A 22427-nucleotide genomic window follows, 5' to 3' on the forward strand; every position below is an offset into this window, starting at 1 on the left:
AAAGGAAAAATATTAAGAAAAGATTCAGTACTTTCAAATTCCCCTATTACTCTGTAACCCATATATGCAATAAAATAAAAATGAAATGAAAAGATATACAATAAAATTAAGTGATATGTAAAATATAATGTACAATATAAAAACATATAGACCACCAAGGTACTAAAATTGTTCTAAAATATATACCACAACTCTCTGACTCAAGAAGACTCCGACTCTGTCATCCATAATTGTCTGACAACACACAGAAAAAAATAAGTAAAAAAAAAAAATCACAATTAATACCTTATATACCAATATACCAGCCATACGGAAAATGCAGATTATCAACAATATGAAGCTAGCAAGGGATCATAATATCACAATTCTCATGTAGAGCCACAAAACACCCTTTTAGAGATAGTGTGTCATGATTTAGGCTCTACACCCTTTCCGATGTTTGGTGCTACCTTAGTAAGGCCAACACACAATCTCTCCACTGCAAAACACTATACACAAATGTGTGCAAAAACACACTCATAACCTTAACAAACCATAAACAGCACTAATTCCAAGGACAGGACGAGCTACAACCTTATGCGTGGCGTGGAAAGGCAACTGTAATTACACCGGGCTCTAAAACACCAGTGCACAACCTAGTGAAAAAAAACAAAACAAAAAGGGCTGCAAACTATACGCTAGCAGAATACTGCACCTTCCTTGATCACACCTGAAAAACACATGAATGCAAAATACTGAACTGGAAAGTTACCTCAAGAAGTCAGACTCAGCATGCAGCAATACTACAAAAATTAAAACTTACATGAAAAATATCACAGATGCACATTTCCAAAAACTAACATATTCCAATTAATAAATCCTGAATAAAATAGTTTTTTCTACCTTTGTTGTCTGGTGACTTTGTTTTGCTATCTGTCCTCTTAACTCCGTTTCCAGGGCTTCCTTTCCATTTATTTCTTTACTTTCCGCCTTTCTTCTTCATTTCTTGCTCTGGGTCCTCCGCAGACTTGACTGTCCAGTGGATCCAGCTTCTGCCTATTTTCTTCATCCATGTGCACTTTTTCTCCTCTCTTCCTTTTCCCTCACCTCATCTCCTTCCTCACTCTTCCCTCGCCTCCATCCATGTCCAGCATTTCTTCTCTCTCCTCCATCCACCCATGTCCAGCGACCCTCCTGTCCCCCCTGCCATCCATCTATGTCCAGCAACCCCCCTGCCCCCTCTGTCCCCCCAGCCATCCATCTATGTCCAGAAACCCCCCTCCCCTGCCACCCACTCATGTCCAGCGACCCTCCTGTGCCCCCTGCCCTCCCCTGCCACCCACCCATGTCCAGCGCCCCTCCTGTGCCCCCTGCCCTCCCTGCCATCCACCTATGTCCAGAAACCCCCCTCCCCTGCCACCCACTCATGTCCAGCGACCCTCCTGTGCCCCCTGCCCTCCCCTGCCACCCACCCATGTCCAGAAACCCCCTCCCCTGCCCTCCCCCCATGTCCAGCAACCCCCCCCCTGTCCTCCCCTGCCACCCACTCATGTCCAGAAACCCCCTCCCCTGCCCTCCCCCCGTCCAGAAACCCCCTCCCCTGCCCTCCCCCCATGTCCAGCAACCCCCCCTGTCCCCCCTGCCCTCCCCTGCCACCCACTCATGTCCAGAAACCCCCTCCCCTGCCCTCCCCCCATGTCCAGAAACCCCCTCCCCTGCCCTCCCCCCATGTCCAGAAACCCCCTCCCCTGCCCTCCCCCCGTCCAGAAACCCCCTCCCCTGCCCTCCCCCCATGTCCAGAAACCCCCTCCCCTGCCCTCCCCCCATGTCCAGAAACCCCCTCCCCTGCCCTCCCCCCGTCCAGAAACCCCCTCCCCTGCCCTCCCCCCATGTCCAGCAACCCCCCCCCCTGTCCCCTCTGTCCTCCCCTGCCCTCCCCCCATGTCCCGCGACGCGAGTCTCCTCGTTCCCCTGCTGCTCCTCCTCCCTCCAGCCACCTGAGACATCTCCCGTCTGACTCCCCCCCCCCCCCCCCCCACCTCACCTGACCCGACCCAGCATTTCAAAAAAAACCTCCACGCGGCGGTGCTGAGGGCAGAAAACTCGCTTGGTCGTTGGCCGGCCTTCCCTCGAGTCCCGCCCTTGCGGAAGTGACATCAGAGGGCGGGACATGAGGGAAGCGCTTTTGCTTCTTCTAGTCAGACGCAGGCAGACGAGCGCGTGGTCGGCGAGGCGCGCGGGGCCCTATGCGACCGCCTCTGCCTCTACCAAAGCTAAGGCACGTGGTCAGAGCCAACGTTCCACCCAGATCAGCCATCACAATTGAGCTCCTAGAGAAAGGCTGCAACACAAGTAAAAGCATGGTCCTCCCTCCAAAAACTCCAATACAACGAAATGTGCTCAGTCACTTTAGCAGGGGTTCAATAGCAACAGTATCCGCACTAGAGTCAAACTTTTCTACCAATTTAATTGGATCCCAGAGCCTAAGCATGGGCCATGTTTCGCAGGCGAAGCTGCATCAGGGCATCCTGTAAAGCAAATGAAACTCTTGTCTTGCACAAGACTTCCCCACGTGACTCAAGTAGATGGAGATCCTGACCGACGTGCAGGGCCAAGAGCAGCAGTTTGAGGCAGCGCTGCGAATACAGACTGGGTGAAAGCTGTGGGAGGGGAGTTATGCAGAGAGATAATGATGAGGACCTAGGTTGTGATGATATGTGAAACAAAAAAAGAGGCATCTAGAGGGTGCTATCACAAAGCTGACAGCCTGCTTTGGGAGAGACTATCAATTTCTGCAATTGATTAGCAGAGGTATCTTACGGAACTGATTTACTGAAAGTTTCTTTGCCCATAGACACGAAATAGGGAAAACAAATCTTAAGTAAATTTCTTAAAAGAGCCCAAAGACACCCTCAAAGATGCAAGGAAGCAGGCTGTGAGGGCCAAGGACTGGAGTTTGGGATGCAGAAGAGATCCCTTGTTCTACATTATGAGGGGTCAGAAAACACTCCAAGGTTCTTTGGAGGATAACTCCAGAAAAGGGAACCAGATCTGCCTGGGCCAATAAGGGGTGATCCAGATCATGGTTCTGTGGTCTTGGCTGAGTTTCAGCAAAGACTTCTCCATGAGAGGGATGGGAGAATATGGATACAGAAAGCAGTTCCCCTAATGGAGGAGGAAGGAATCCAACACTAGTCTATTGTGTGCCCTGAACCTGGCAAAGAGATCCACCGAGGGAGAGCCCCACATTCAGCACATCTCACAGCAATGCCCATGCTAAGTGACAATTCGTGCACTTGCATAACCCTGCTCGACCAGATTGTTGGATTTGCCCACAAGGTAGGTGGCTCTGAGAACTATCCCATTCTATATGGTCCATTGCCACTGCCAGACAGCCTCCTGCCACAAAGGATATGATCCAATATCCTCCTGCTTGTTCGTGTAATATGTTGCAATCGGTTCATTTGAATGAGTACAATTTCGTTGAACAACCAATCTCTGAAAGCCTTTAGAAAGTCCCAGATTGTCTATAGCTCCAGAAGGTTGATCTGAAGATCTGTCTCTTGAGCTAACCAATTACCCTGAGTGTGAAGTCCATCCAAGTGAACTACCCACCCCAGGCGGGATGCATCCATTGTCAGCATCTTCTGGGGCTGAGAATTGGATCAAATTGTCCACCAGAGGAGAGACTGAAATAACTCCAGTGTTACCCAGATGACATTGAGAAGCTAGGATCCACTGGGTGATTCTCATGTGAAGATATGTCAAGGTAGTGACTGCACGGTGGAGGCCATGTGGACTAGTAACCTCAGCATCTGCCAAGCTGTCACGTACTGGCTGGCTCGAACCTGAGTGGCGAGTGCGATTAGAGCATCCGCCCCTGCACAGGGAGAAAGGCTCATCCCTGCTGCATGTCTAGCAGGGCTCCAATGAACTCCAATTGCTGAACCAGGAGCAGATGGGACTTGGGGGTAGTTTAAAACAAACCCTAGTAGCTCTAGAACCCAAATAGTCCTGTGCATGGACTCCTGAGCACCGTCCTTCCACATGCTCTTCGCTAGCCAATTGTCCAAGTAGGGAAACACATGGAGTCCCAGTCTGTGTAGCAATGCTGCGACTACTGCCAGACACTTGGTGAAAACCCTGGGAGCCGATGCAAGGGCAAGCAGCAACACACGGTACTGAAAGTAGCGTGTTCCAACCTGCAATCTGAGATACTTCCTGTGGGCTGGAAGTATCAGGATATGAGTGTAGAGAGATGCATGGGAACAGGGACAGCTGGAATCCTGCAGTGACAGACCCAGGTCCTGCAGAGTTCCCTTCCCCTCCTCCACAAGTACCTCTATACACCCTGGTGGTCTAGTGGTCGCTTTGGGATGGGAGGGGGGAATCCCCATTCTTTCCTGCCCCACTGCTGCTAATCTATTTGCTGCCACCATTTCACTAAAATGGCTAAAGAAACTTCAAGCAGCAGCCTAGATTTCGGCAAGGCTTTTGACACAGTTCCCCACAGGAGGCTCTTGAACAAACTGGACAGGCTGAAGATAGGACCCGAAGTGGTGAACTGGATTAGGAACTGGTTGACGGACAGACGCCAGAGGGTGGTGGTAAATGGATTTCGCTCGGAGCAGGGAAAGGTGAGTAGTGGAGTGCCTCAGGGATCAGTGCTGGGACCGATTCTGTTCAATATATTTGTGAGTGACATTGCTGAAGGGTTAGAAGGTAAAGTTTGCCTTTTTGCGGATGATACTAACATTTGTAACAGAGTGGACACCCGGGAGTGGAAAACATGAAAAAGGATCTGCGGAAGCTAGAAGAATGGTCTAAGGTTTGGCAATTAAAATTCAATGCGAAGAAATGCAAAGTGATGCACTTAGGGAGTAGAAATCCACGGGAGACGTATGTGTTAGGCGGGGAGAGTCTGATAGGTACCGACGGGGAGAGGGATCTTGGGGTGATAGTATCTGAGGATCTGAAGGCGATGAAACAGTGTGACAAGGCAGTGGCCATAAGTAGAAGGTTGCTAGGCTGTATAGAGAGGGGAGTGACCAGCAGAAGAAGAGAGGTTTTAATGCCCCTGTATAAGTCGTTAGTGAGGCCCCACCTGGAGTATTGTGTTCAGTTCTGGAGGCCGTATCTTGCTAAGGATGTAAAAAGAATTGAAGTGGTGCAAAGAAAAGCTACAAGAATGGTACGGGATTTGCGTTACAAGACTTGCTGACCTGAACATGTATACCCTGGAGGAAAGGAGAAACGGGTGATATGATACAGACATTCAAATATCTGAAAGGTATTAATCCGCAAATGAACCTTTTCCGGAGATGGGAAGGTGATAGAACTAGAGGGCACGATACGAGATTGAAGGGGGGCAGACAAGAAAAATGTCAGGAAGTATTTTTTCACGGAGAGAGTGGTGGAGAGGAAAACGGTAACGGAATTCAAACATGCGTGGGATAAACAAAGGAATCCTGTTCCGAGGGAATGGATCCTCAGAAGCTTAGCTGAGATTAGGTGGCAGAGCCAGTGGTGGGAGGCGGGACTGGTGGTTGGGAGGCGAGGATATTGCTGGGCAGACTTATACGGTCTGTCCCAGAGCTGGTGGTTGGGAGGCAGGGATAGTGCTGGGCAGACTTATACGGTCTGTGCCCTGAAATGACAGATACAAATCAAGGTAAGGTATACACAAAAGTAGCACATATGAGTTTATCTTGTTGGGCAAACTGGATGGACCATGCAGGTCTTTTTCTGCCGTCATCTACTATGTTACAACTTAAATCTCCCAACGTCGGGATAACCCTAGTGAGTGTTGTGAAACGACAAACACACAAACGAGACACACGCTGTTCAAAATCTATTCACACCAATAATGATGAGCAACGGGCACATAAAAGGCTTCCTACTTCTCATAATGCTCCTAGCCCTTGTGATCTGTTCAACTGGTTTTCAAACTCAAGAAGGGTTAACAATCCCCATGCTCACTTCATCATGCCACATGAAAAACCACACCACACACAACACGAAATCAACCAGAGCACTCGATCATACAAAATCTGAATGGATATGAGGCATGAAAAAAGGTATTACAGGAAGAAAAAAAAAACACTCAAGGAAAAAGACACCTGATCCCAATTCAATGCAAAAAACAGTCGATCAATACCTACCAATCCCAATAGGGTATGCCATCAGATCCATATCAAACAAGACAAAAATCATTAAGGACTAGGTGGAAGAAGAGACAATAGGGGTCATGTTCCTCACTGAGACCTGGCTGAGAGACATGGAAAAACCCATCCTGAAAGAAATCTGTCCCCCAGACTACAAAAATCACACACATGGTCAGAAGCAAGAAGAAGGGAGTGGGCATAGCAATGATATAAAATCCTTCCTCTTGGTCAAGGTCATTTCTAAATACCACTCACCTCATTTTTTTTTGTTACATTTGTACCCCGCGCTTTCCCACTCATGGCAGGCTCAATGCGGCTTACATGGGGCAATGGAGGGTTAAGTGACTTGCCCAGAGTCACAAGGAGCTGCCTGTGCCAGGAATCAAACTCAGTTCCCCAGGACCAAAGTCCACCACCCTAACCACTAGGCCACGATTCAGGACATCACATTACTGGACCACCTATGCGGCATCCTTTGCTACCGACCCCCGAGTAAATGGTCAACGTCACAAATGGATCTCTTAGACTTCATCTTCAACGTATGCATGAACCACCCAATGTAATGCTAGTTGGTGACATTAATCTACATCTCAATAACTTGAAAGACAATGACACTAAATCGTTCCAAGACTTTCTACACCACTGGGCCTTCCTAACTGCAAACACAACAGCCACTCACATAAAAGGACATACACTAGACACAGTGGCCTACAGGCTCTCAGATGCCCAAGCTTTTGGCATTGACTGTATTAACTGGAAGGAGGTGCCATGGTCAGACCACTTCAGGCTGACCCTGACCATCAAATGGAAGAAGACCAGCAATGAAAAATTAACATACACCAGTTCACTTCAAACAACAGGTAGAGCAGATGGAAACCACTACTGGGTCCACCTATACAACAACCAATGGCCCCCAACACCAATTCCCCCAACTTCATATCAGAATGGGACCATCGGTCCTAGAAAGCACTTGATCTAATTACTCCAATGAAAACCAGAAGGTAGCCCCCTGGTTCAACACTGGGTGACTTGAAACGGGACTGCCGAAGATGGGAATGTCAATAGCGGAAAATTAAATCGGAGGCTAACAAAGAAACGTGGAAGACGACTCACAGGATATACAAGTCCGCCTTAAAACAAGCCAAATTCACTTGTTACAAAGAAAAAAACACGGCAAGGACTACAAAAACACAAACTGTACAATCTGGTCAATCTCCTCAACACTAAACCACTAACCACCAACAATGTCAAAGCTCCAACAGCAGACGAGCTAGACAGACATTTTGAGAACAAAGTACTCAACCTAAGGAGTGGTCTTATGGAAAAAGTTAGATACAGAACATTTCAAAGCACTGCACAGCGTAGGTACTATTGCTGCAAACTGGACCTGGACATGACAACACCCCAATCCCAAACAGTACAATATATGCTTACCAGATTCTCATCAGCCTACTGCATGCTAGACCCCAGCCCTAACTACATAACAAAAAAGATGCCCGGACCCAATTTGTACAACACCTAACAATACCTAGACTATGTTCTCCGAGGGGCTATACCCCTCAGAGAAAGGCAACATACTGCTAACCCCTATCCCCAGTGCATATTTTCTAGCGAAAAAGGTGCCGTTACTCAAATGGCAGGCCACCCTTCAGGGGTGGGAGTGATCACTGAGAGATCCACTCCACAATAGCCAGGCCCCCTGCAACCAGTAACAGAACCTATGAGAAGGTAGAATTGTTGTGTAAAGCCTGAGCTCTTTTATTAAAACTTGGAGACCATGGGTCAATTTTAGCAGAGAATGGAAAAGGTGCCGGTACTCAGTACTCCCTCAAAAAAAGCAACATCATAAACTACAGGCCGGTGGCATCAATCTCATCAATAGCCAAGCTCTCAGAAGGGATCATCACGGAACAATGAACTACCTAAACACTCACACGAGTCACAATCAGGTTTCAGACCCCAATTCAGCACCAAAACAATTTCAGGCAGGAGATAAGCAAAGGAAAAAAGATACTACTATTACAATTTGATATGTCCCCCCCTTTTGACATGGTAGACCATCAAATCCTGCCCAGTCTTCTAGATGAAATTGGTGGTATGATCCTCAGCTGGTTTCGGGGCTTCCTAATAGATAGTACTTACAAGTGAAGATGAACCAAACACTGTCGACACCCTGGAAAACAGTATGCTGAGTCCCACAACTCTCCAACTCTTCTGAACATAATGATGATCACACTGGCAAAATTCCTAAGGCCTACACCCTTTCATCTAAACAAATCTAAACAAAATAAAAGGAAAAATTAGTCAGGGGATCAAATCACTAGAAACCTGGGCAACCACCTTCAAACTAATAACAAACAAGGAAAAAACACAGTTCCTTGAGCTCACGTCCCCACACTGCAAAGATACCTACTCGAACATCGAGATAGATGGAACCGAATTCCCCATCTCAAGCAATCTAAATATTCTAGGGTTTACACAACTTACCAAAATCTCACCCTAAAAAAATCTGACAGGAACTGTTACAACCAAGATGTTTCAAACTCTCTGGAAACTTAGAAGGGAAAATTAGGTTCTTACCTTGGTAATTTTCTTTCCTTTAGTCACAGCAGATGAATCCATTAACTGATGGGTTGTATCCACCTACCAGCAGGTGGAAATAGAGAACACTGAAAAACCATAGTGCCTCTTGGACGGCTAGCCCCAACTGCCTCCAGTATTTGAGATTTCCAAAGCAGAGTGAACCATAAAGGTAGAATAACAAACTTTCCTCACAGCGAACAAACACCCCAGAACAGGCGCAATAACCATACAAAGGAGGGATGAACTCAACCTCCTGTAGTAGAACATCATGAAGAAATTTTGAGAACTGGTATCCAACTTCTCCCAATGAGATCTATATCTGCATGAAAGAACTGAACAAAAAACATGTCAGACAGGGAGGGATCATGGATTTATCTGTGACTAAAGGAAAGAAAATTACCAAGGTAAGAACCTAATTTTCCCTTCCTTGTCATCAGCAGCAGATGAATCCATTAACTGATGGGATGTACAAAAGCAATCCCTACTTAGGGTGGGAACAGACCACACCGCGAGCAAGCACTTGTGCTCCAAAAATAGCGTCCTGCTTCGCTGCAACATCCAGCCTATAATGCCGGACAAATGAGAGCTGAGAAGCCCAAGTAGGCGCACTACAGATCTCTTGAAGAGAGTGCACCCATTTCAGCCCACGAGGAAGAAACCGCTCTCGTGGAATGCGCCTTAAACGCTTCAGGTGGAGACAGACCTGAAAACAGATACGCAGCAAAAATGACTTCCTTGAGCCAAAGGGCTATAGTGGCCTTAGACGCCGGGCCTCCACGCCGAGGACCTGACAACAAAACAAAAAGGCGATCAGACGTCCTGAAGTCATTTGACATCTGTAGATACTGCAACAGTGCCCTGCGTACATCCAGAAGATGTAACTGCCCAAAGGAGTCTGGGAACTCTTCCCTAGAAAAGGAAGGAAGAAAAATGGCTTGGTTCAGGTGAAACACTGAAACCACCTTAGGCAGGAAGGAAGGCACTGTACGTACCCGTTACTCCGGACTCTGAAAATTGCAGAAAAGGGTCCCGACAGGACAGCGTCTGCAGCTCAGACACGTGTCTAGCCAATGTCATGGCCACCAAAAAGACTGTCTTGAGAGTCACATCCTTCTCCGAAGCTCGCTTAAGCGGCTCGAAGGGCGAACACTGAAGAGCCTTCAACACCAGCCCCAGGTTCCAGGCTGGACAGGGCAACTGGACGGGAGGATGGAGCCTAAGCACCCCTCAGAAATCGGGCAATGTCCGGATGAGCAGCAAGGGACAAGCCAGCGACTTTCCCTCGATAGCATGATAATGCTGCCACTTCCACCCCACAGGGAATTGTAAGCCCTCCTGCAAAAAGTCCAGCACTGTCGAGACTGTAGCCCGCGTGGGTGTGATTGCCTTTGAAACACTCCACGCCTTAAACTTGCGCCAGATCCGAGCATAAGCTGCGGAGGTGGACCGCTTGTGGGCCTGCAAGAGAGTGGAGATGACCTTGTTAGAGTAGTCCTTGTCTTTCAATTGCGCCCTTTCAATAGCCAGGCTGTAAAACCAAATCGACAGGGATCCTCCATAGACACCGGACACTGAACCAACAGGTTCGGCACCAGGGGCAAATGCACCGCAGCATCCACCAACACCCGGCGGAGATCCGCATACCACGGACACCTTGGCCAATCTGGAGCAATGAGAATCACCAGACCTCGGTGCTGTCGAATCCGCAGTAGGACTTGCTCTATCAGGGGCAAAGAAGGGAACACATACAGGAGCTCCGAGGACCAGGGTTGAGCCAGAGCATCCAACCCCGCCGAGTGAGGATATCTTTCTGCTGAAAAAGCGAGGTACTTTGGCGTTTGCACTTGACGCCATTAGATCCATTCCGGCAGCCCCCCATTTGGCACAAATCTGAAGAAAAACGTCTTCTGCCAGTTCCCATTCCGCCGGGTCTATTTCATGCCTGCTGAGAAAATTGGCTTGCACGTTGCTCTGACCTGCTATGGGAGCTGCCGACAGAAGCTGCAGGTGGAGCTCGGCCCAGTGGCAAATCTCGGCAGCTTCTTCGGCCAGGGCCCTGCACTGAGTGCCTCCCTGACGATTTATGTATGCTACTGCTGTTGTGTTGTCTGACAGAACCCAGACAGCAAGCCCCTTCAGAGTCTTATGAAAGGCCATAAGAGCCTGGAATATCGCTCTCAGTTCCAAGCGATTGATGGACCACCCCGCTTCCATGGGTGTCCACAGACCCTGAGCATAGCTTCCCTGGCAATGCACTCCCCAGCCTAGAAGACTGGCATCTGTTATCACCAGGCACCAAGAAGGAAGTGCAAGAGGCATTCCTTGGCGCAGCATCCTGTCGGAGAGCCACCACTCCATACTGAGCTGGGCTGCAGGGAGCCACATTAGTCTGCGTTGATATTCCTGGGACATCGGAGACCATTGTTGAAGCAGGGCAATCTGCAGAGGCTTCATATACACTCTCGCCCAAGGCACCACACCTCCAAGGTGGCCGTCATCGACCCCAGCAGCTGGACAAAGTCCCAAGCTCACGGGCGAGGCATCCGCAGGAGCAGACGGACCAGATTCTGAAGCTTGCACTGCCTTTGGTCGGGGAGAAAGACAAACCCTGATGCCGTGACAAACCGGACCCACAAATACTCGAGAGACTGAGAGGGGGTCAGGTGACTTTTGGATATACTGACCACCCAGCCTAGCGCCTGCAGGACCGCCACCACTCTGGCTGTGGCAAGAAGACGCTCGGTTGCCGAATCCGCTCTGATGAGCCAGTCGTCGAGATAAGGGTGAACTCTGATACCCTCTCGCCTGAGACAGGCAGCTACGACCACCATTACCTTGGAAAAGGTACGGGGAGCTGTGGCTAGGCCGAAAGGCAAGGCCTGAAACTGGAAATGCTTTCCCAACACCGCAAAGCGAAGGAACCGCTGGTGTGGAGGCCAGACAGAAATGTGCAAATAAGCTTCTTTTAGGTCCAGAGACGTGAGAAACTCTCCTGGCTGTACCGCCGCAATGACAGCGCGCAGGGTTTCCATGCGAAAATGTCGTACTCTGAGAGCCTCGTTGACTCTTCGTAAGTCGAGGATCGGTCTGAAAGACCCGCCTTTTCGAGGCATGACAAAATAAATGGAATAGCGGCCGCGGTCGGCACCGGGATCACCACTCCGAGGTGCAGCAAGACTTGTAAGGTCTCCTCTACCACCGCCCATTTTACGGCAGTGCTGCATCGGGACTCCACAAACACGTCTCTCACTGGGGCACCGAATTCCAGTCAGTAACCTTCTCTGATCAGGTCCAGGACCCACTGATCTGAGGTAATCTTGGTCCACTCCTCTAGAAAGAGGGAAATACATCCTCCTATTGCAGGCAAGGAGGGGTGAACCGGCATCCCATCATTGTGAAGGCCACCCCTGAACTCCTGGCCTTGAACTGGCCCCTGCAGAACGTTTGTCCGAGCGAAAGGAGTTCCTCTGCTGAAAACGAGCACGTTGAAAAAACCCAGCAGAGTGCCCTGGGCGATACATGTGAGCTTCACGGAAGCAAGCTCTGAAAGAGGAGGGAAACACAGAACCCTTGGAAGAAGGCCTCGGCCTATCCTCAGGTAACCGCTGGGGTTTAGATTCCCCCAGGTCTTTCACAATCTTCTCCAATTCCTCTCCAAATAACAGGAGGCCCCCGAAAGGGTAGCTCACCAGCCTTTGCTTAGAAGCCATGTCAGCTGCCCAATGCCGCACCCAAAGAAGGTGGCAGGCAGACACCGCCACAGACATCTGTTTAGCTGAAGCTCTGACCAGATCATAAACGGCGTCAGCCAAAAATGACAGGGCCGACTCCATCCGTGGGGCAACCTCAGAAAGGAGGCCCGCACCATTGGCGGGCTGTTCCACCGCCTGCTGTAGCCAGGAAAGACATGCCCGGGCTGCATAGGAACTGCAAATAGACGCCCTCAAGGCAAGGCCAGTAATTTTAAAGGACCTATTCAGCGCGGACTCCAGCCGCTGGTCCTGCATGTCTTTCAAAGCGACCCCTCCCTCTACTGGGAGAGTGGTCTTTTTTGTCACCGCCATGACCAATGCATCCACTTTAGGCATCCCCAAAGGGGCCAAGTGCTCCTCACGCAGAGGGTAAAGCTGACCCATAGCCCTGGCCACTTTCAAAGGCCCATTGGGGTTAGACCATTGAGCAGAAATAAGCTCTTGGATGGAGTCATGCACCACGATGAAGTTGCTGACATTTCTGCAGATCAACTGAAGAACCTTTTTCCAAAGACACACAGCCCTACGATATTAAGTAAACAGAGACCAGGCAGTGTACCAAGCATGGAGTTTAGTGGAATGGCGGGAGCAAAAGGTTTTGGGGGTAATCGTATCAAGACCTTGTTCTAAAATGGAATGTCAGGTATCAGTCTGATCATCTAAGGATTTAAAAGAGAAGTCAGGTGCTTGCATGTAGTCCCCCTTACCACTCTTTTCCAGCCTCCCTCCCTGCACTCCCCTTTTTTTTTTAAACTGCCCCCTCACCTCTCTCAAATTTTTTTTAGCTCCCTTCCTCCACCTTATTTACAGCCCCCACCTATCCACCCATATGCCATCTCCATCTTTTCCTCTTCATTTCTGCAGGTAACCACCCCAATGACAAACCCAGGGACGCATCCAGGTGATTAGGCCTACACATCTAGCTACAGCATCAGCCTAACCTCACCATCTGCTAGAAGCAGAGAAATGCTAAGAATTCCAGCAGGCACCAGCCCTTATACCGGTAATGTAACTGAAATAGTTTAGAATCTCTACCTCTGTCTGCTGATCGGCACATTAACTCACTGGAATGGACTGGTCTAGTCAGATGAAAAGGAATAAGTTTCTAAACATTCCTGGAGAAAAGGTCTATTATCCCTAGGTGTAAGGAACAAAGAATGATCTACTCTTTGGGGTCCTGTTGGGTACTTGTAACCTGAACTATGAGAAAAGATGCTGAACTTGATGGACCTTTGGTCTGACCCAGCATAACATTTCTTAAGTTCTCATGCAGTCAAAGAAAATCACACATATCTAAGTTTTAAATGCATTTAATAGTTTACGAATTGGTACAATAAGATTTTTTTTAATATGCAGAAAACATGAATAAATTTTGTTTTACACAGTCTGAGAGCAACAAATCTTACTGTAGAACACAGAGCGGTATTTATATACATTCCTTTACTGATTTGTTTCAGTATCTTCAGTTAACTCCTACAGTCTGGGAAGTGTTTTCTCCAAATGCAGCCTGAACATTGTTCTTATGAAATTGATGCTTGCCTTCATGTCAGTATATTTCAATGTGAAGATAGTGATAGCACCTTCAGCACTGACTTGGGGGATGCCTGAATAGGCAGGACAAGAAAGCAACCAATTACATGATACAGTGGAAAGATAAAAAGGCCAGTTACAGCCAGTTGTGGCTTGTAAATCTATCTTCCCCCCCCCCCCCCCCCCCCCCAAAAAAAAAAAAAAAAAACCCAACCCAAACACAATATAAAATTTTGCACCCTCTGGTTGCAGATTTATCTCCAGTTGAAAATGAATTTTGAAATATACCCTCCCAATATCTTTTTAATATAATGGATACTTTAATTACAGCTGGACAAGAGTATACTGTACCAGTTTGAGGGTCTTCTTGTTCCTTCATACAATTGAGTGGCATCTTTTTAAATTACTTGTTGAAGATTTAGCAAGCCACCACTGTTCAACAGAAGCAAAATATAAACTCTCTTTAAATAGCTTTGTCAGAGGAAAAAAGCTATTTAAATAGTAATATTTACTGATTAGTTTAGCTAAAAATAGAGGCAAACAGAAGTCAGGGGGAAGTGACAGTTGTAAGACTGGGCTTGGTAAGTCTACAGCCAAAGCTTTCGAAGGACTACAATGTTTAACAGCCCTTGGACAACTTGCTAGCAACTAGGGGATTTTTTTTTTTTTTAATTAGCGTCCAGGGCACATCATTGGTCACACCACACACAAAAGCAGGATGGCTCTATCTTCTAAAGTGCAAGACCCTGTAAGATATCAACATTTTTTTTTCCTTTTTAGCAAGGCAAACATTTTGCACTTGCTTTGGGTACACAGTAGGTGGCACAGTAATGTGTCTTTCTAGCTCCTGAAACTCAAAGCAAGTCCTGTATGATATTTCTGAATATCCTTCTGCTATTCAGATGTGAATTTTATATTCAAGTCAAATGCTCTAAAGACAACAGACAAGACAGCAGTGAACCACCAAGCATTTTCATTTCAAACCAGAACCCATATCAATACCACCACCATCTTCATAAAGGCGAAGGAGTGCATACTCAACAAGAGAAAACCATCTGCAGCAAATACACATCAGTATTATACTAACACTGAGTATCTGATTTGGGGGATGCAGGACACATTCATGCAAAATTATCCCTGAGATCAGTCCTCACTGCTCAAGGCATAAGTGTGTTCTCAGTTAATATTTGTATTTTTATTACAGCTTTCCGCAACCCCTACTTCTCCAAATACCTTCCCCTTGCTCTCATTCGTCATTAATGACACAAAGTACCACAGAAATCAAATTAGAATTAGGTTGATTTTATACATTTCGAACACACTTGTAGTTAAAGCCACAGCTAGTAATAATATCTGAACTTCTTTGTTGGGGAATAGTCTCTATTATCAGAGGTTCCCAAACCTGGTCCCGGAAGCATCCCAGACAGTCAGGTTTTCAGGATATCTGCAATGAATATTTACGAGGCAGTGCACGTAAATCTTTGACTGGCTGGGTTGTGTCCAGGAACAGATTTGAGAATCACTGCTCTATATGCTGTAGAACTGTTTTGGGGAAGGATATGGGTTAATCCCTGTTAGAGTCTTAAAGTCTTTTCAGCAAACACTGGCTGAGAGCAAAATTACAAAGTTGAAGCTTGAAGTTGGGACAAGAAAGCAAATTTGCTTCAACAGATTTTCAAGCTAAATTAACTGTACAAAGTCTTTTCAGACAAACGCCACACACAGAAAAAAAAAAAAAAAAAGGATAAATTTACCCTATATTAACTTTTATGATATTAGTAGGAACAGGCTGAAACTACATCTGGTTAAAGATATTTTCTTTTCCAGTGACAAAAACCATTTGAAGTGGACATTCATCAAGTTATCACAACACAAAAATAACCATAGCTTCATCTGTACTGCTCTTCAAGGCCAATTCTTAGAAAAGGCATACTATTTTTACATGAGACTTTTCCCACTTATTTCAATACACTCTAACAGACATCTAAGTTATACCATTCCCCAGTGGCACAGGCCTACTCAGCAGTGCTGTATCTTTGATGTGGCTGGTAGCTGAAGACTTCCAGCATCTTTCCCTCCCTCCCCGGTCTCTCAACTCCACCCCCTCTCCTCTATAACCTGTAAACGCCTAAGTTCTTCACCAGCAGTGAGCAACTTATACCCATTGCTCACGCCAGCCCAGCGCCTTCCTTGTGATGAAACTTCCTGTTTCCACACAAATAGGATTTCAACAGAGGGAAGACTCTGGGTATGAGTCACTGCCAGTGAAGAACAAAATTGGGGGGGGGGGGGGGGGGGGGAGAGGGAGTTGAGAGACATCCAACTGCCTGGGGACATGGTTCTCATGCCCACCCCCCCTTTGGACTCAGGCCCACCCATAATTGGGTGCCTGGCCCTGCTATCTCCATGTCCTGAAGAGTTAAAACTGTTTTATAACTTAACTGTTATAGATAAGGTGTTAAAATGACAAAGTAGTATTATATTTGAAAGATTATAATAACTTTAAGAATTATCACTGCAACCACCTACAAGGATGGATGTTCCTATGGGGAGGGGAATGAGAAGTTTGATACAGTATCCTAAATAAGAACCTTCTGTATGTTTTATAGTGTTGGATTAGTAGGAAGTTGACTTAACAGCAGACACAAAACTCAAGCCACATTAATTCAACTTTGCAAATGGAGTTCCATTTCTGCAGCAACATCAGAAGTCAGAGTTCCAACTGTTGCACCTCTTTTGTTACCAACCATGGGCACTCGGCTAAGAAGTTTGTTTTAAAAATTATGCATTTTAAAAAGATAATTACCAAAATTATCTCCTCTTATGGTATATTTTAGGGTTTGGTTAAGCAATGTTCTTAAAAACATGAACAGTGGTTCCCTTTTTAGTATAAAAGATCTATATTTGTAGTACTCAGCAAGGCCATCTTTAAGGAATGGTCCAAACACTCGCATGAAAAGGATGACTACTGCAATCTTTCTATCAGTACACATGATGTGCATCCAGATGCCATTCAATATGTTGCATTATTAATTTTTACCTTTACTTACAATGCTCCCCTCCTATATACTCAAAGGCAGCTGTGTTCAGAATAGTATCACAGACACCCACCAAATGGGACCGTTTCAGACTAGTTAAGATGCCACACCGATATGCACAGAAGGAATCAAATCTTGTACTGCCATAAGAAACTGACATTTAGTGATATAATTGCTCCTCCGAAATTCAAGGGAGTAGCAAGGGAATGGCTCAGAACAATTAAGCAGAGGACTTAAAAAGCAATTTTAACGAAAAGTGTTACTCTTGCTACTCATGTATACATCTGAGCTAGTGTGTGTGTGTGTGTGTGTATATATATATATATATATATATATATATATATATATATAAGCTAGAGACATTACATTAGAAAAATGCACCTGGACTAGAGAGAATTTTCTAACAGCACCATTAAATATTGTATAGGACAAAAAGTCCCATTTCCCCCACCACTTCCATGACACCTGCATACAGCAATAGTTTTTTTTATTTTAAAATGAAACTGAACTGAAGCAGGAGATAGTCTTACTGAGTTAAAGATCAGGCACATAGTTTGATTACTACATTCGCGTTCCTTATGTCACCAGTCTTCAACTATATACATACACAACCCTACATGTGGCTTGTATACACATACAACTGTTCTCCGTCTTATTTTGTGATAGATCATTTTAATCACAAATATTAAACTTTAAGGGATGTGCAAATCTTCACTGGCACAGTTAATTCAAGGTAGAAACTCCTCAATGAATACATGAAGCTTTATTCGCCTAACATTGTAATTGCTATGCTTCAGCAATTCAGTAAATGCTGGAAAAATTACAGAGCAAATAAGATTGAGACAAGTTTGTATCCAATATCAGATAGTACTTTTGGTGATACATCTTGGTGCTCATTATAAATATCAATACATTTCAAGCATTTCATATGAGCTTCTTTACAAGAACCTGTGGACAGAACATAAATGTGAATGTTCAACTAAAGGGAGTAAAGAAACACAAATACATTTCGATGCAAACTCTACTAAATCTTGTCATCTGTAAAACATCTTCCTCAGTTTCCAAAGCCCCCCCCCCCCCCCAAAAAAAAAAAAAGTGAAAAAAAACCTCCCTTCCCCTCCAAAATAAAGGAAACTTAAGTGTTTCAATTTCCCACCATCATTACTTAATGAGGCATTGCACATCCCTAATAAACCACATTAAAACCAAGTCATGGATTGTACCATGATACATTCTCAGAGAGAACAAACCATCTTTTCATATCACAAACTATGTATTCTCTTTCAATAAGGATTCAACTCAGAAAATCTCAAATGTGAAGCCTAAATAGTATCAGTATTATAGTGAAAGAGCTGACAGTGGGAACAAACACATTCCTAGTGTCAGGACTGGAATTTTGTTTTGGGTATTTTATGTTTGACATCAGTATTTGGTTTGTGTGCACTAAAAACAGAGAGTTAACAGCTGTCTGTTTTTCTCTATTTGAAAGGTGAAATTTCTGCAAATTGCCTATATGGTTCGAAAGATGCATTTCTGTTTTTGCTACAGGAGAGTAAGCACACTTAAGTGATATCACAGATATATTTTTCCATTCAAAGCCCTACAAACAGTTTTTAAAATTATTTTCAATGAGGCTATCAGTCCAGGCACCAAAAAACATCAGAAAAAAGTGGTGAAGAAACTGGACATAAAACATTGTCTGCCTTTCTGTTTAGTGCCCTGTTTCAAATCCCCAACCTCTGCCTTCTTAGGTCTGATGTGACCAATGCCAGCCCGTGTTCTTAAACCTATGGTACTTCTAGACAATGTATGTAAATTTACAGTATACAATTTGGATTCACCATGCATGAATACTTTTTGTGTAACATTTAATAAGCTCAATCTACATCCAGAATAATTTACATGAAAGGACAATAGTTATTTAAACAGAGCTTGATGGGTAATCATGGTATCCGAGTGCATCCAGAGGAGGAGGAGGAGTGGCGAGTCCAACATGAACTCTATCAACGGCACTCCCACACTTTCACTGTTTGATCTACACTTCCAGTGACCACATATGGTGCAGTCTTGTGGAAATCTGCATGGAGGCAAAAAAAAAAAAAGATTTAGAAGTAAACATTTTTTTTTTTTTAATATATTGATGACAATACAAAAGAACTCAACCACACTTTGAACACACAACATTGCAGGTAAGAAGGTTATTCAGTAATGGTAAAATAGTACATTCTGTCATCAAGCTTTTGCCACCCCCCCATACATTCTATGCAGCATTTTACATCCATTCCCTTGAAGAACTGTCAACTGTAAATAACTTGCTGAATAAACTACAGTCAGTCTTGAATCTCCTACTGCTTGATTCTTCTGCCTTAGTACTGAAGTTAAATGGAAGTAAACATTTTATAATTAAACAGACCTTAACTTACCATGTGTATTTTATTTAGAACTTGAAACAAAAGTGCTCACATACTGGTCCCCAATAGAACCAAATGTATGCTGACTACAGAAGTGTGTTTGGTGTAATCTGTTCCTAAAGCTCTTTTATGCTGCATAGCTAGACAGATTTGTGATTTCACCTACTTTAAAATAAGGAAGCAGTTGGGCCCAATAAACTGTTGAGAACAGATTGTCTTCTGACATACTGACATAGCAAGAGCGTCCTGCAATCCCCTCATTTAAGGGTGTGCTATGGCCCAGTAAATCAAAGATTTGCATACATCCCAGTAGTTTGGGAAGAGGTAGCTATAGTCTCCCCTGACCCCCAAGAGGCCACAAACTCGAAATACCTAACTACATCCACATGACTATCTTTCTACCACCAACTAGTTATACCCATCACTAACAGACTACTACTTGGAAACTTATGCCTAGTAAATACCAGGTCAATAAAAATAACCACTTTCACAGATAACAAATCTTGGGAATTTTAAGTTACTCACCTGAAGCAGGTGTTCTCCAAGGACAGCAGGAGGCATTCTCACATATGGGTTACCCACTGAGCTCGGCAAGGAGACGCTCCCAAGCATTTATTTACTTGCAGAACATTTTGGCAGCATCCACTGCATATGCACATGCCTTCTTGCCTGCCATCCACACACAGGACAAAGGCAGTCTAATGAAATAGCTAGAATACAACTCCAAGGGGAGATGGGCAAGCATTTGGGAACGTGTGTGCTGCTGTCCTCAGAGAACACTAGCTACAGGTAACTTCACGTTCTCAGAGGACAAGCAGATCATCATATACTCACAAGTGGGATACCCAAGCTACCAAAATTGAAAAAGGGTGGGGAGAAAAAGCAATGTGGGCTGCAACAAAGCAAGGTCCAAGTTTTTTTTGTGGGGGGGGGGGGGGGGGGGGGCACAGAAGAAAGAGTTTGATTCTGGAGCCCAAATAAATGATGTAGGCTTGTTTGACCAAGCTGGCTGTTGTATCAGGAATCATGATTAACATATTAATGATATGTGAATGTGTGGACAGATGACCACTTCGCAGCTTTGCAAATCTCAATGGAGGCTGATCTCAGATGGGATACTGACACAGACATGGCTCTAACGTTATGAGCTGTGACATGACCCTCTAAAATCAGTCCAGACTTGGCATGAGAGGAGAACATGCAGTCTGCTAGCCAATTAGATAAAGCGAATGCTACATACCTGTAGAAGGTACTCTCCGAGGACAGCAGGCTGATTGTTCTCAATGATGGGTGACGTCCACGGCAGCCCCTCCAATCGGAATCTTCACTAGCAAAAGCCTTTGCTAGCCCATGCGCGGCCGTCTTCCCGCCCGAAACCGGCTCGTGCCGGCCAGTCTCATATGTAGCAAGACAAAGAGAAGGGAAGACAACTCCAAAAGGGGAGGCGGGCGGGTTTGTGAGAACAATCAGCCTGCTGTCCTCGGAGAATACCTTCTACAGGTATGTAGCATTCGCTTTCTCCGAGGACAAGCAGGCTACTTGTTCTCACTGATGGGGTATCCCTAGCCCCCAGGCTCACTCAAAACAACAAACATGGTCAATTGGGCCTCGCAACGGCGAGGACATAACAGAGATTGACCTAACAACTTATCCAACTAATAGAAAGTGTAGCCTGGAACAGAATAAATCATGGGCCTAGGGGGGTGGAGTTGGATTCTAAACCCTGAACAGATTCTGAAGCACTGACTGCCCGAACCGACTGTCGCGTCGGGTATCCTGCTGCAGGCAGTAATGAGATGTGAATGTGTGGACAGAAGACCACGTCGCAGCTTTGCAAATCTCTTCAACAGTGGCTGACTTCAAGTGGGCTACCGACGCTGCCATGGCTCTAACATTATGAGCCGCGACATGACCCTCAAGAGCCAGCCCAGCCTGGGCGTAAGTGAAGGAAATGCAATCTGCTAGCCAATTGGATATGGTGCGTTTCCCCACAGCCACTCCCCTCCGGTTGGGATCAAAAGAAACAAACAATTGGGCGGACTGTCTGTTGGGCTGTGTCCGCTCCAGATAGAAGGCCAATGCTCTTTTGCAGTCCAATGTGTGCAGCTGACGTTCAGCAGGGCAGGAATGAGGACGGGGAAAGAATGTTGGCAAGACAATTGACTGGTTCAGATGGAACTCCGACACAACCTTTGGCATGAACTTAGGGGGAGTACGGAGGACTACTCTTATGATGAAATTTGGTGTAAGGGGCCTGGGCTACCAGGGCCTGAAGCTCACTGACTCTACGAGCTGAAGTAACTGCCACCAAGAAAATGACCTTCCAGGTCAAGTACTTCAGATGGCAGGAATTCAGTGGCTCAAAAGGAGGTTTCATCAGCTGGGTGAGAACGACATTGAGATCCCATGACACTGTAGGAGGTTTGACAGGGGGCTTTGACAAAAGCAAACCTCTCATGAAGCGAACAACTAAAGGCTGTCCTGAGATCGGCTTACCTTCCACACGGTAATGGTATGCACTGATTGCGCTAAGGTGAACCCTTACAGAGTTGGTCTTGAGACCAGACAAGTGCAGAAGGTATTCAAGCAGGGTCTGTGTAGGACAAGAGCGAGGATCTAGGGCCTTGCTGTCACACCAGACGGCAAACCTCCTCCATAGAAAGAAGTAACTCCTCTTAGTGGAATCTTTCCTGGACGCAAGCAAGATGCGGGAGACACCATCTGACAGACCCAAAGAGGCAAAGTCTACGCTCTCAACATCCAGGCCGTGAGAGCCAGGGACTGGAGGCTGGGATGCAGAAGCGCCCCTTCGTTCTGTGTGATGAGGGTCAGAAAACACTCCAATCTCCACGGTTCTTCGGAGGATAACTCCAGAAGAAGAGGGAACCAGATCTGACGCGGCCAAAAGGGAGCAATCAGAATCATGGTGCCTCGGTCTTGCTTGAGTTTCAACAAAGTCTTCCCCACCAG

The 22427-nt window shown here is 45.9% G+C and overlaps 1 protein-coding gene across 6 annotated transcripts in view; it reads right to left on the reverse strand.

Moving 5' to 3' along the window:
* Positions 1-17704: 17704 nt before the first annotated feature.
* Positions 17705-22427, reverse strand: part of PAFAH1B1 (platelet activating factor acetylhydrolase 1b regulatory subunit 1) — a 137094-nt gene continuing 132371 nt past the window's right edge. For all 6 annotated transcript variants that reach the window (XM_030185587.1, XM_030185586.1, XM_030185582.1 and 3 more), the window contains exon 11: positions 17705-19123. In XM_030185587.1, the coding sequence (XP_030041447.1) occupies positions 19050-19123 (74 nt within the window). In that variant the 3' untranslated portion in view covers positions 17705-19049. The remainder of the gene's footprint in view (positions 19124-22427) is intronic.

This window comes from Microcaecilia unicolor, chromosome 13 (genome assembly GCF_901765095.1).
Source record: "Microcaecilia unicolor chromosome 13, aMicUni1.1, whole genome shotgun sequence".
In the NCBI taxonomy this organism is placed as follows: Eukaryota; Metazoa; Chordata; class Amphibia; order Gymnophiona; family Siphonopidae; genus Microcaecilia; species Microcaecilia unicolor.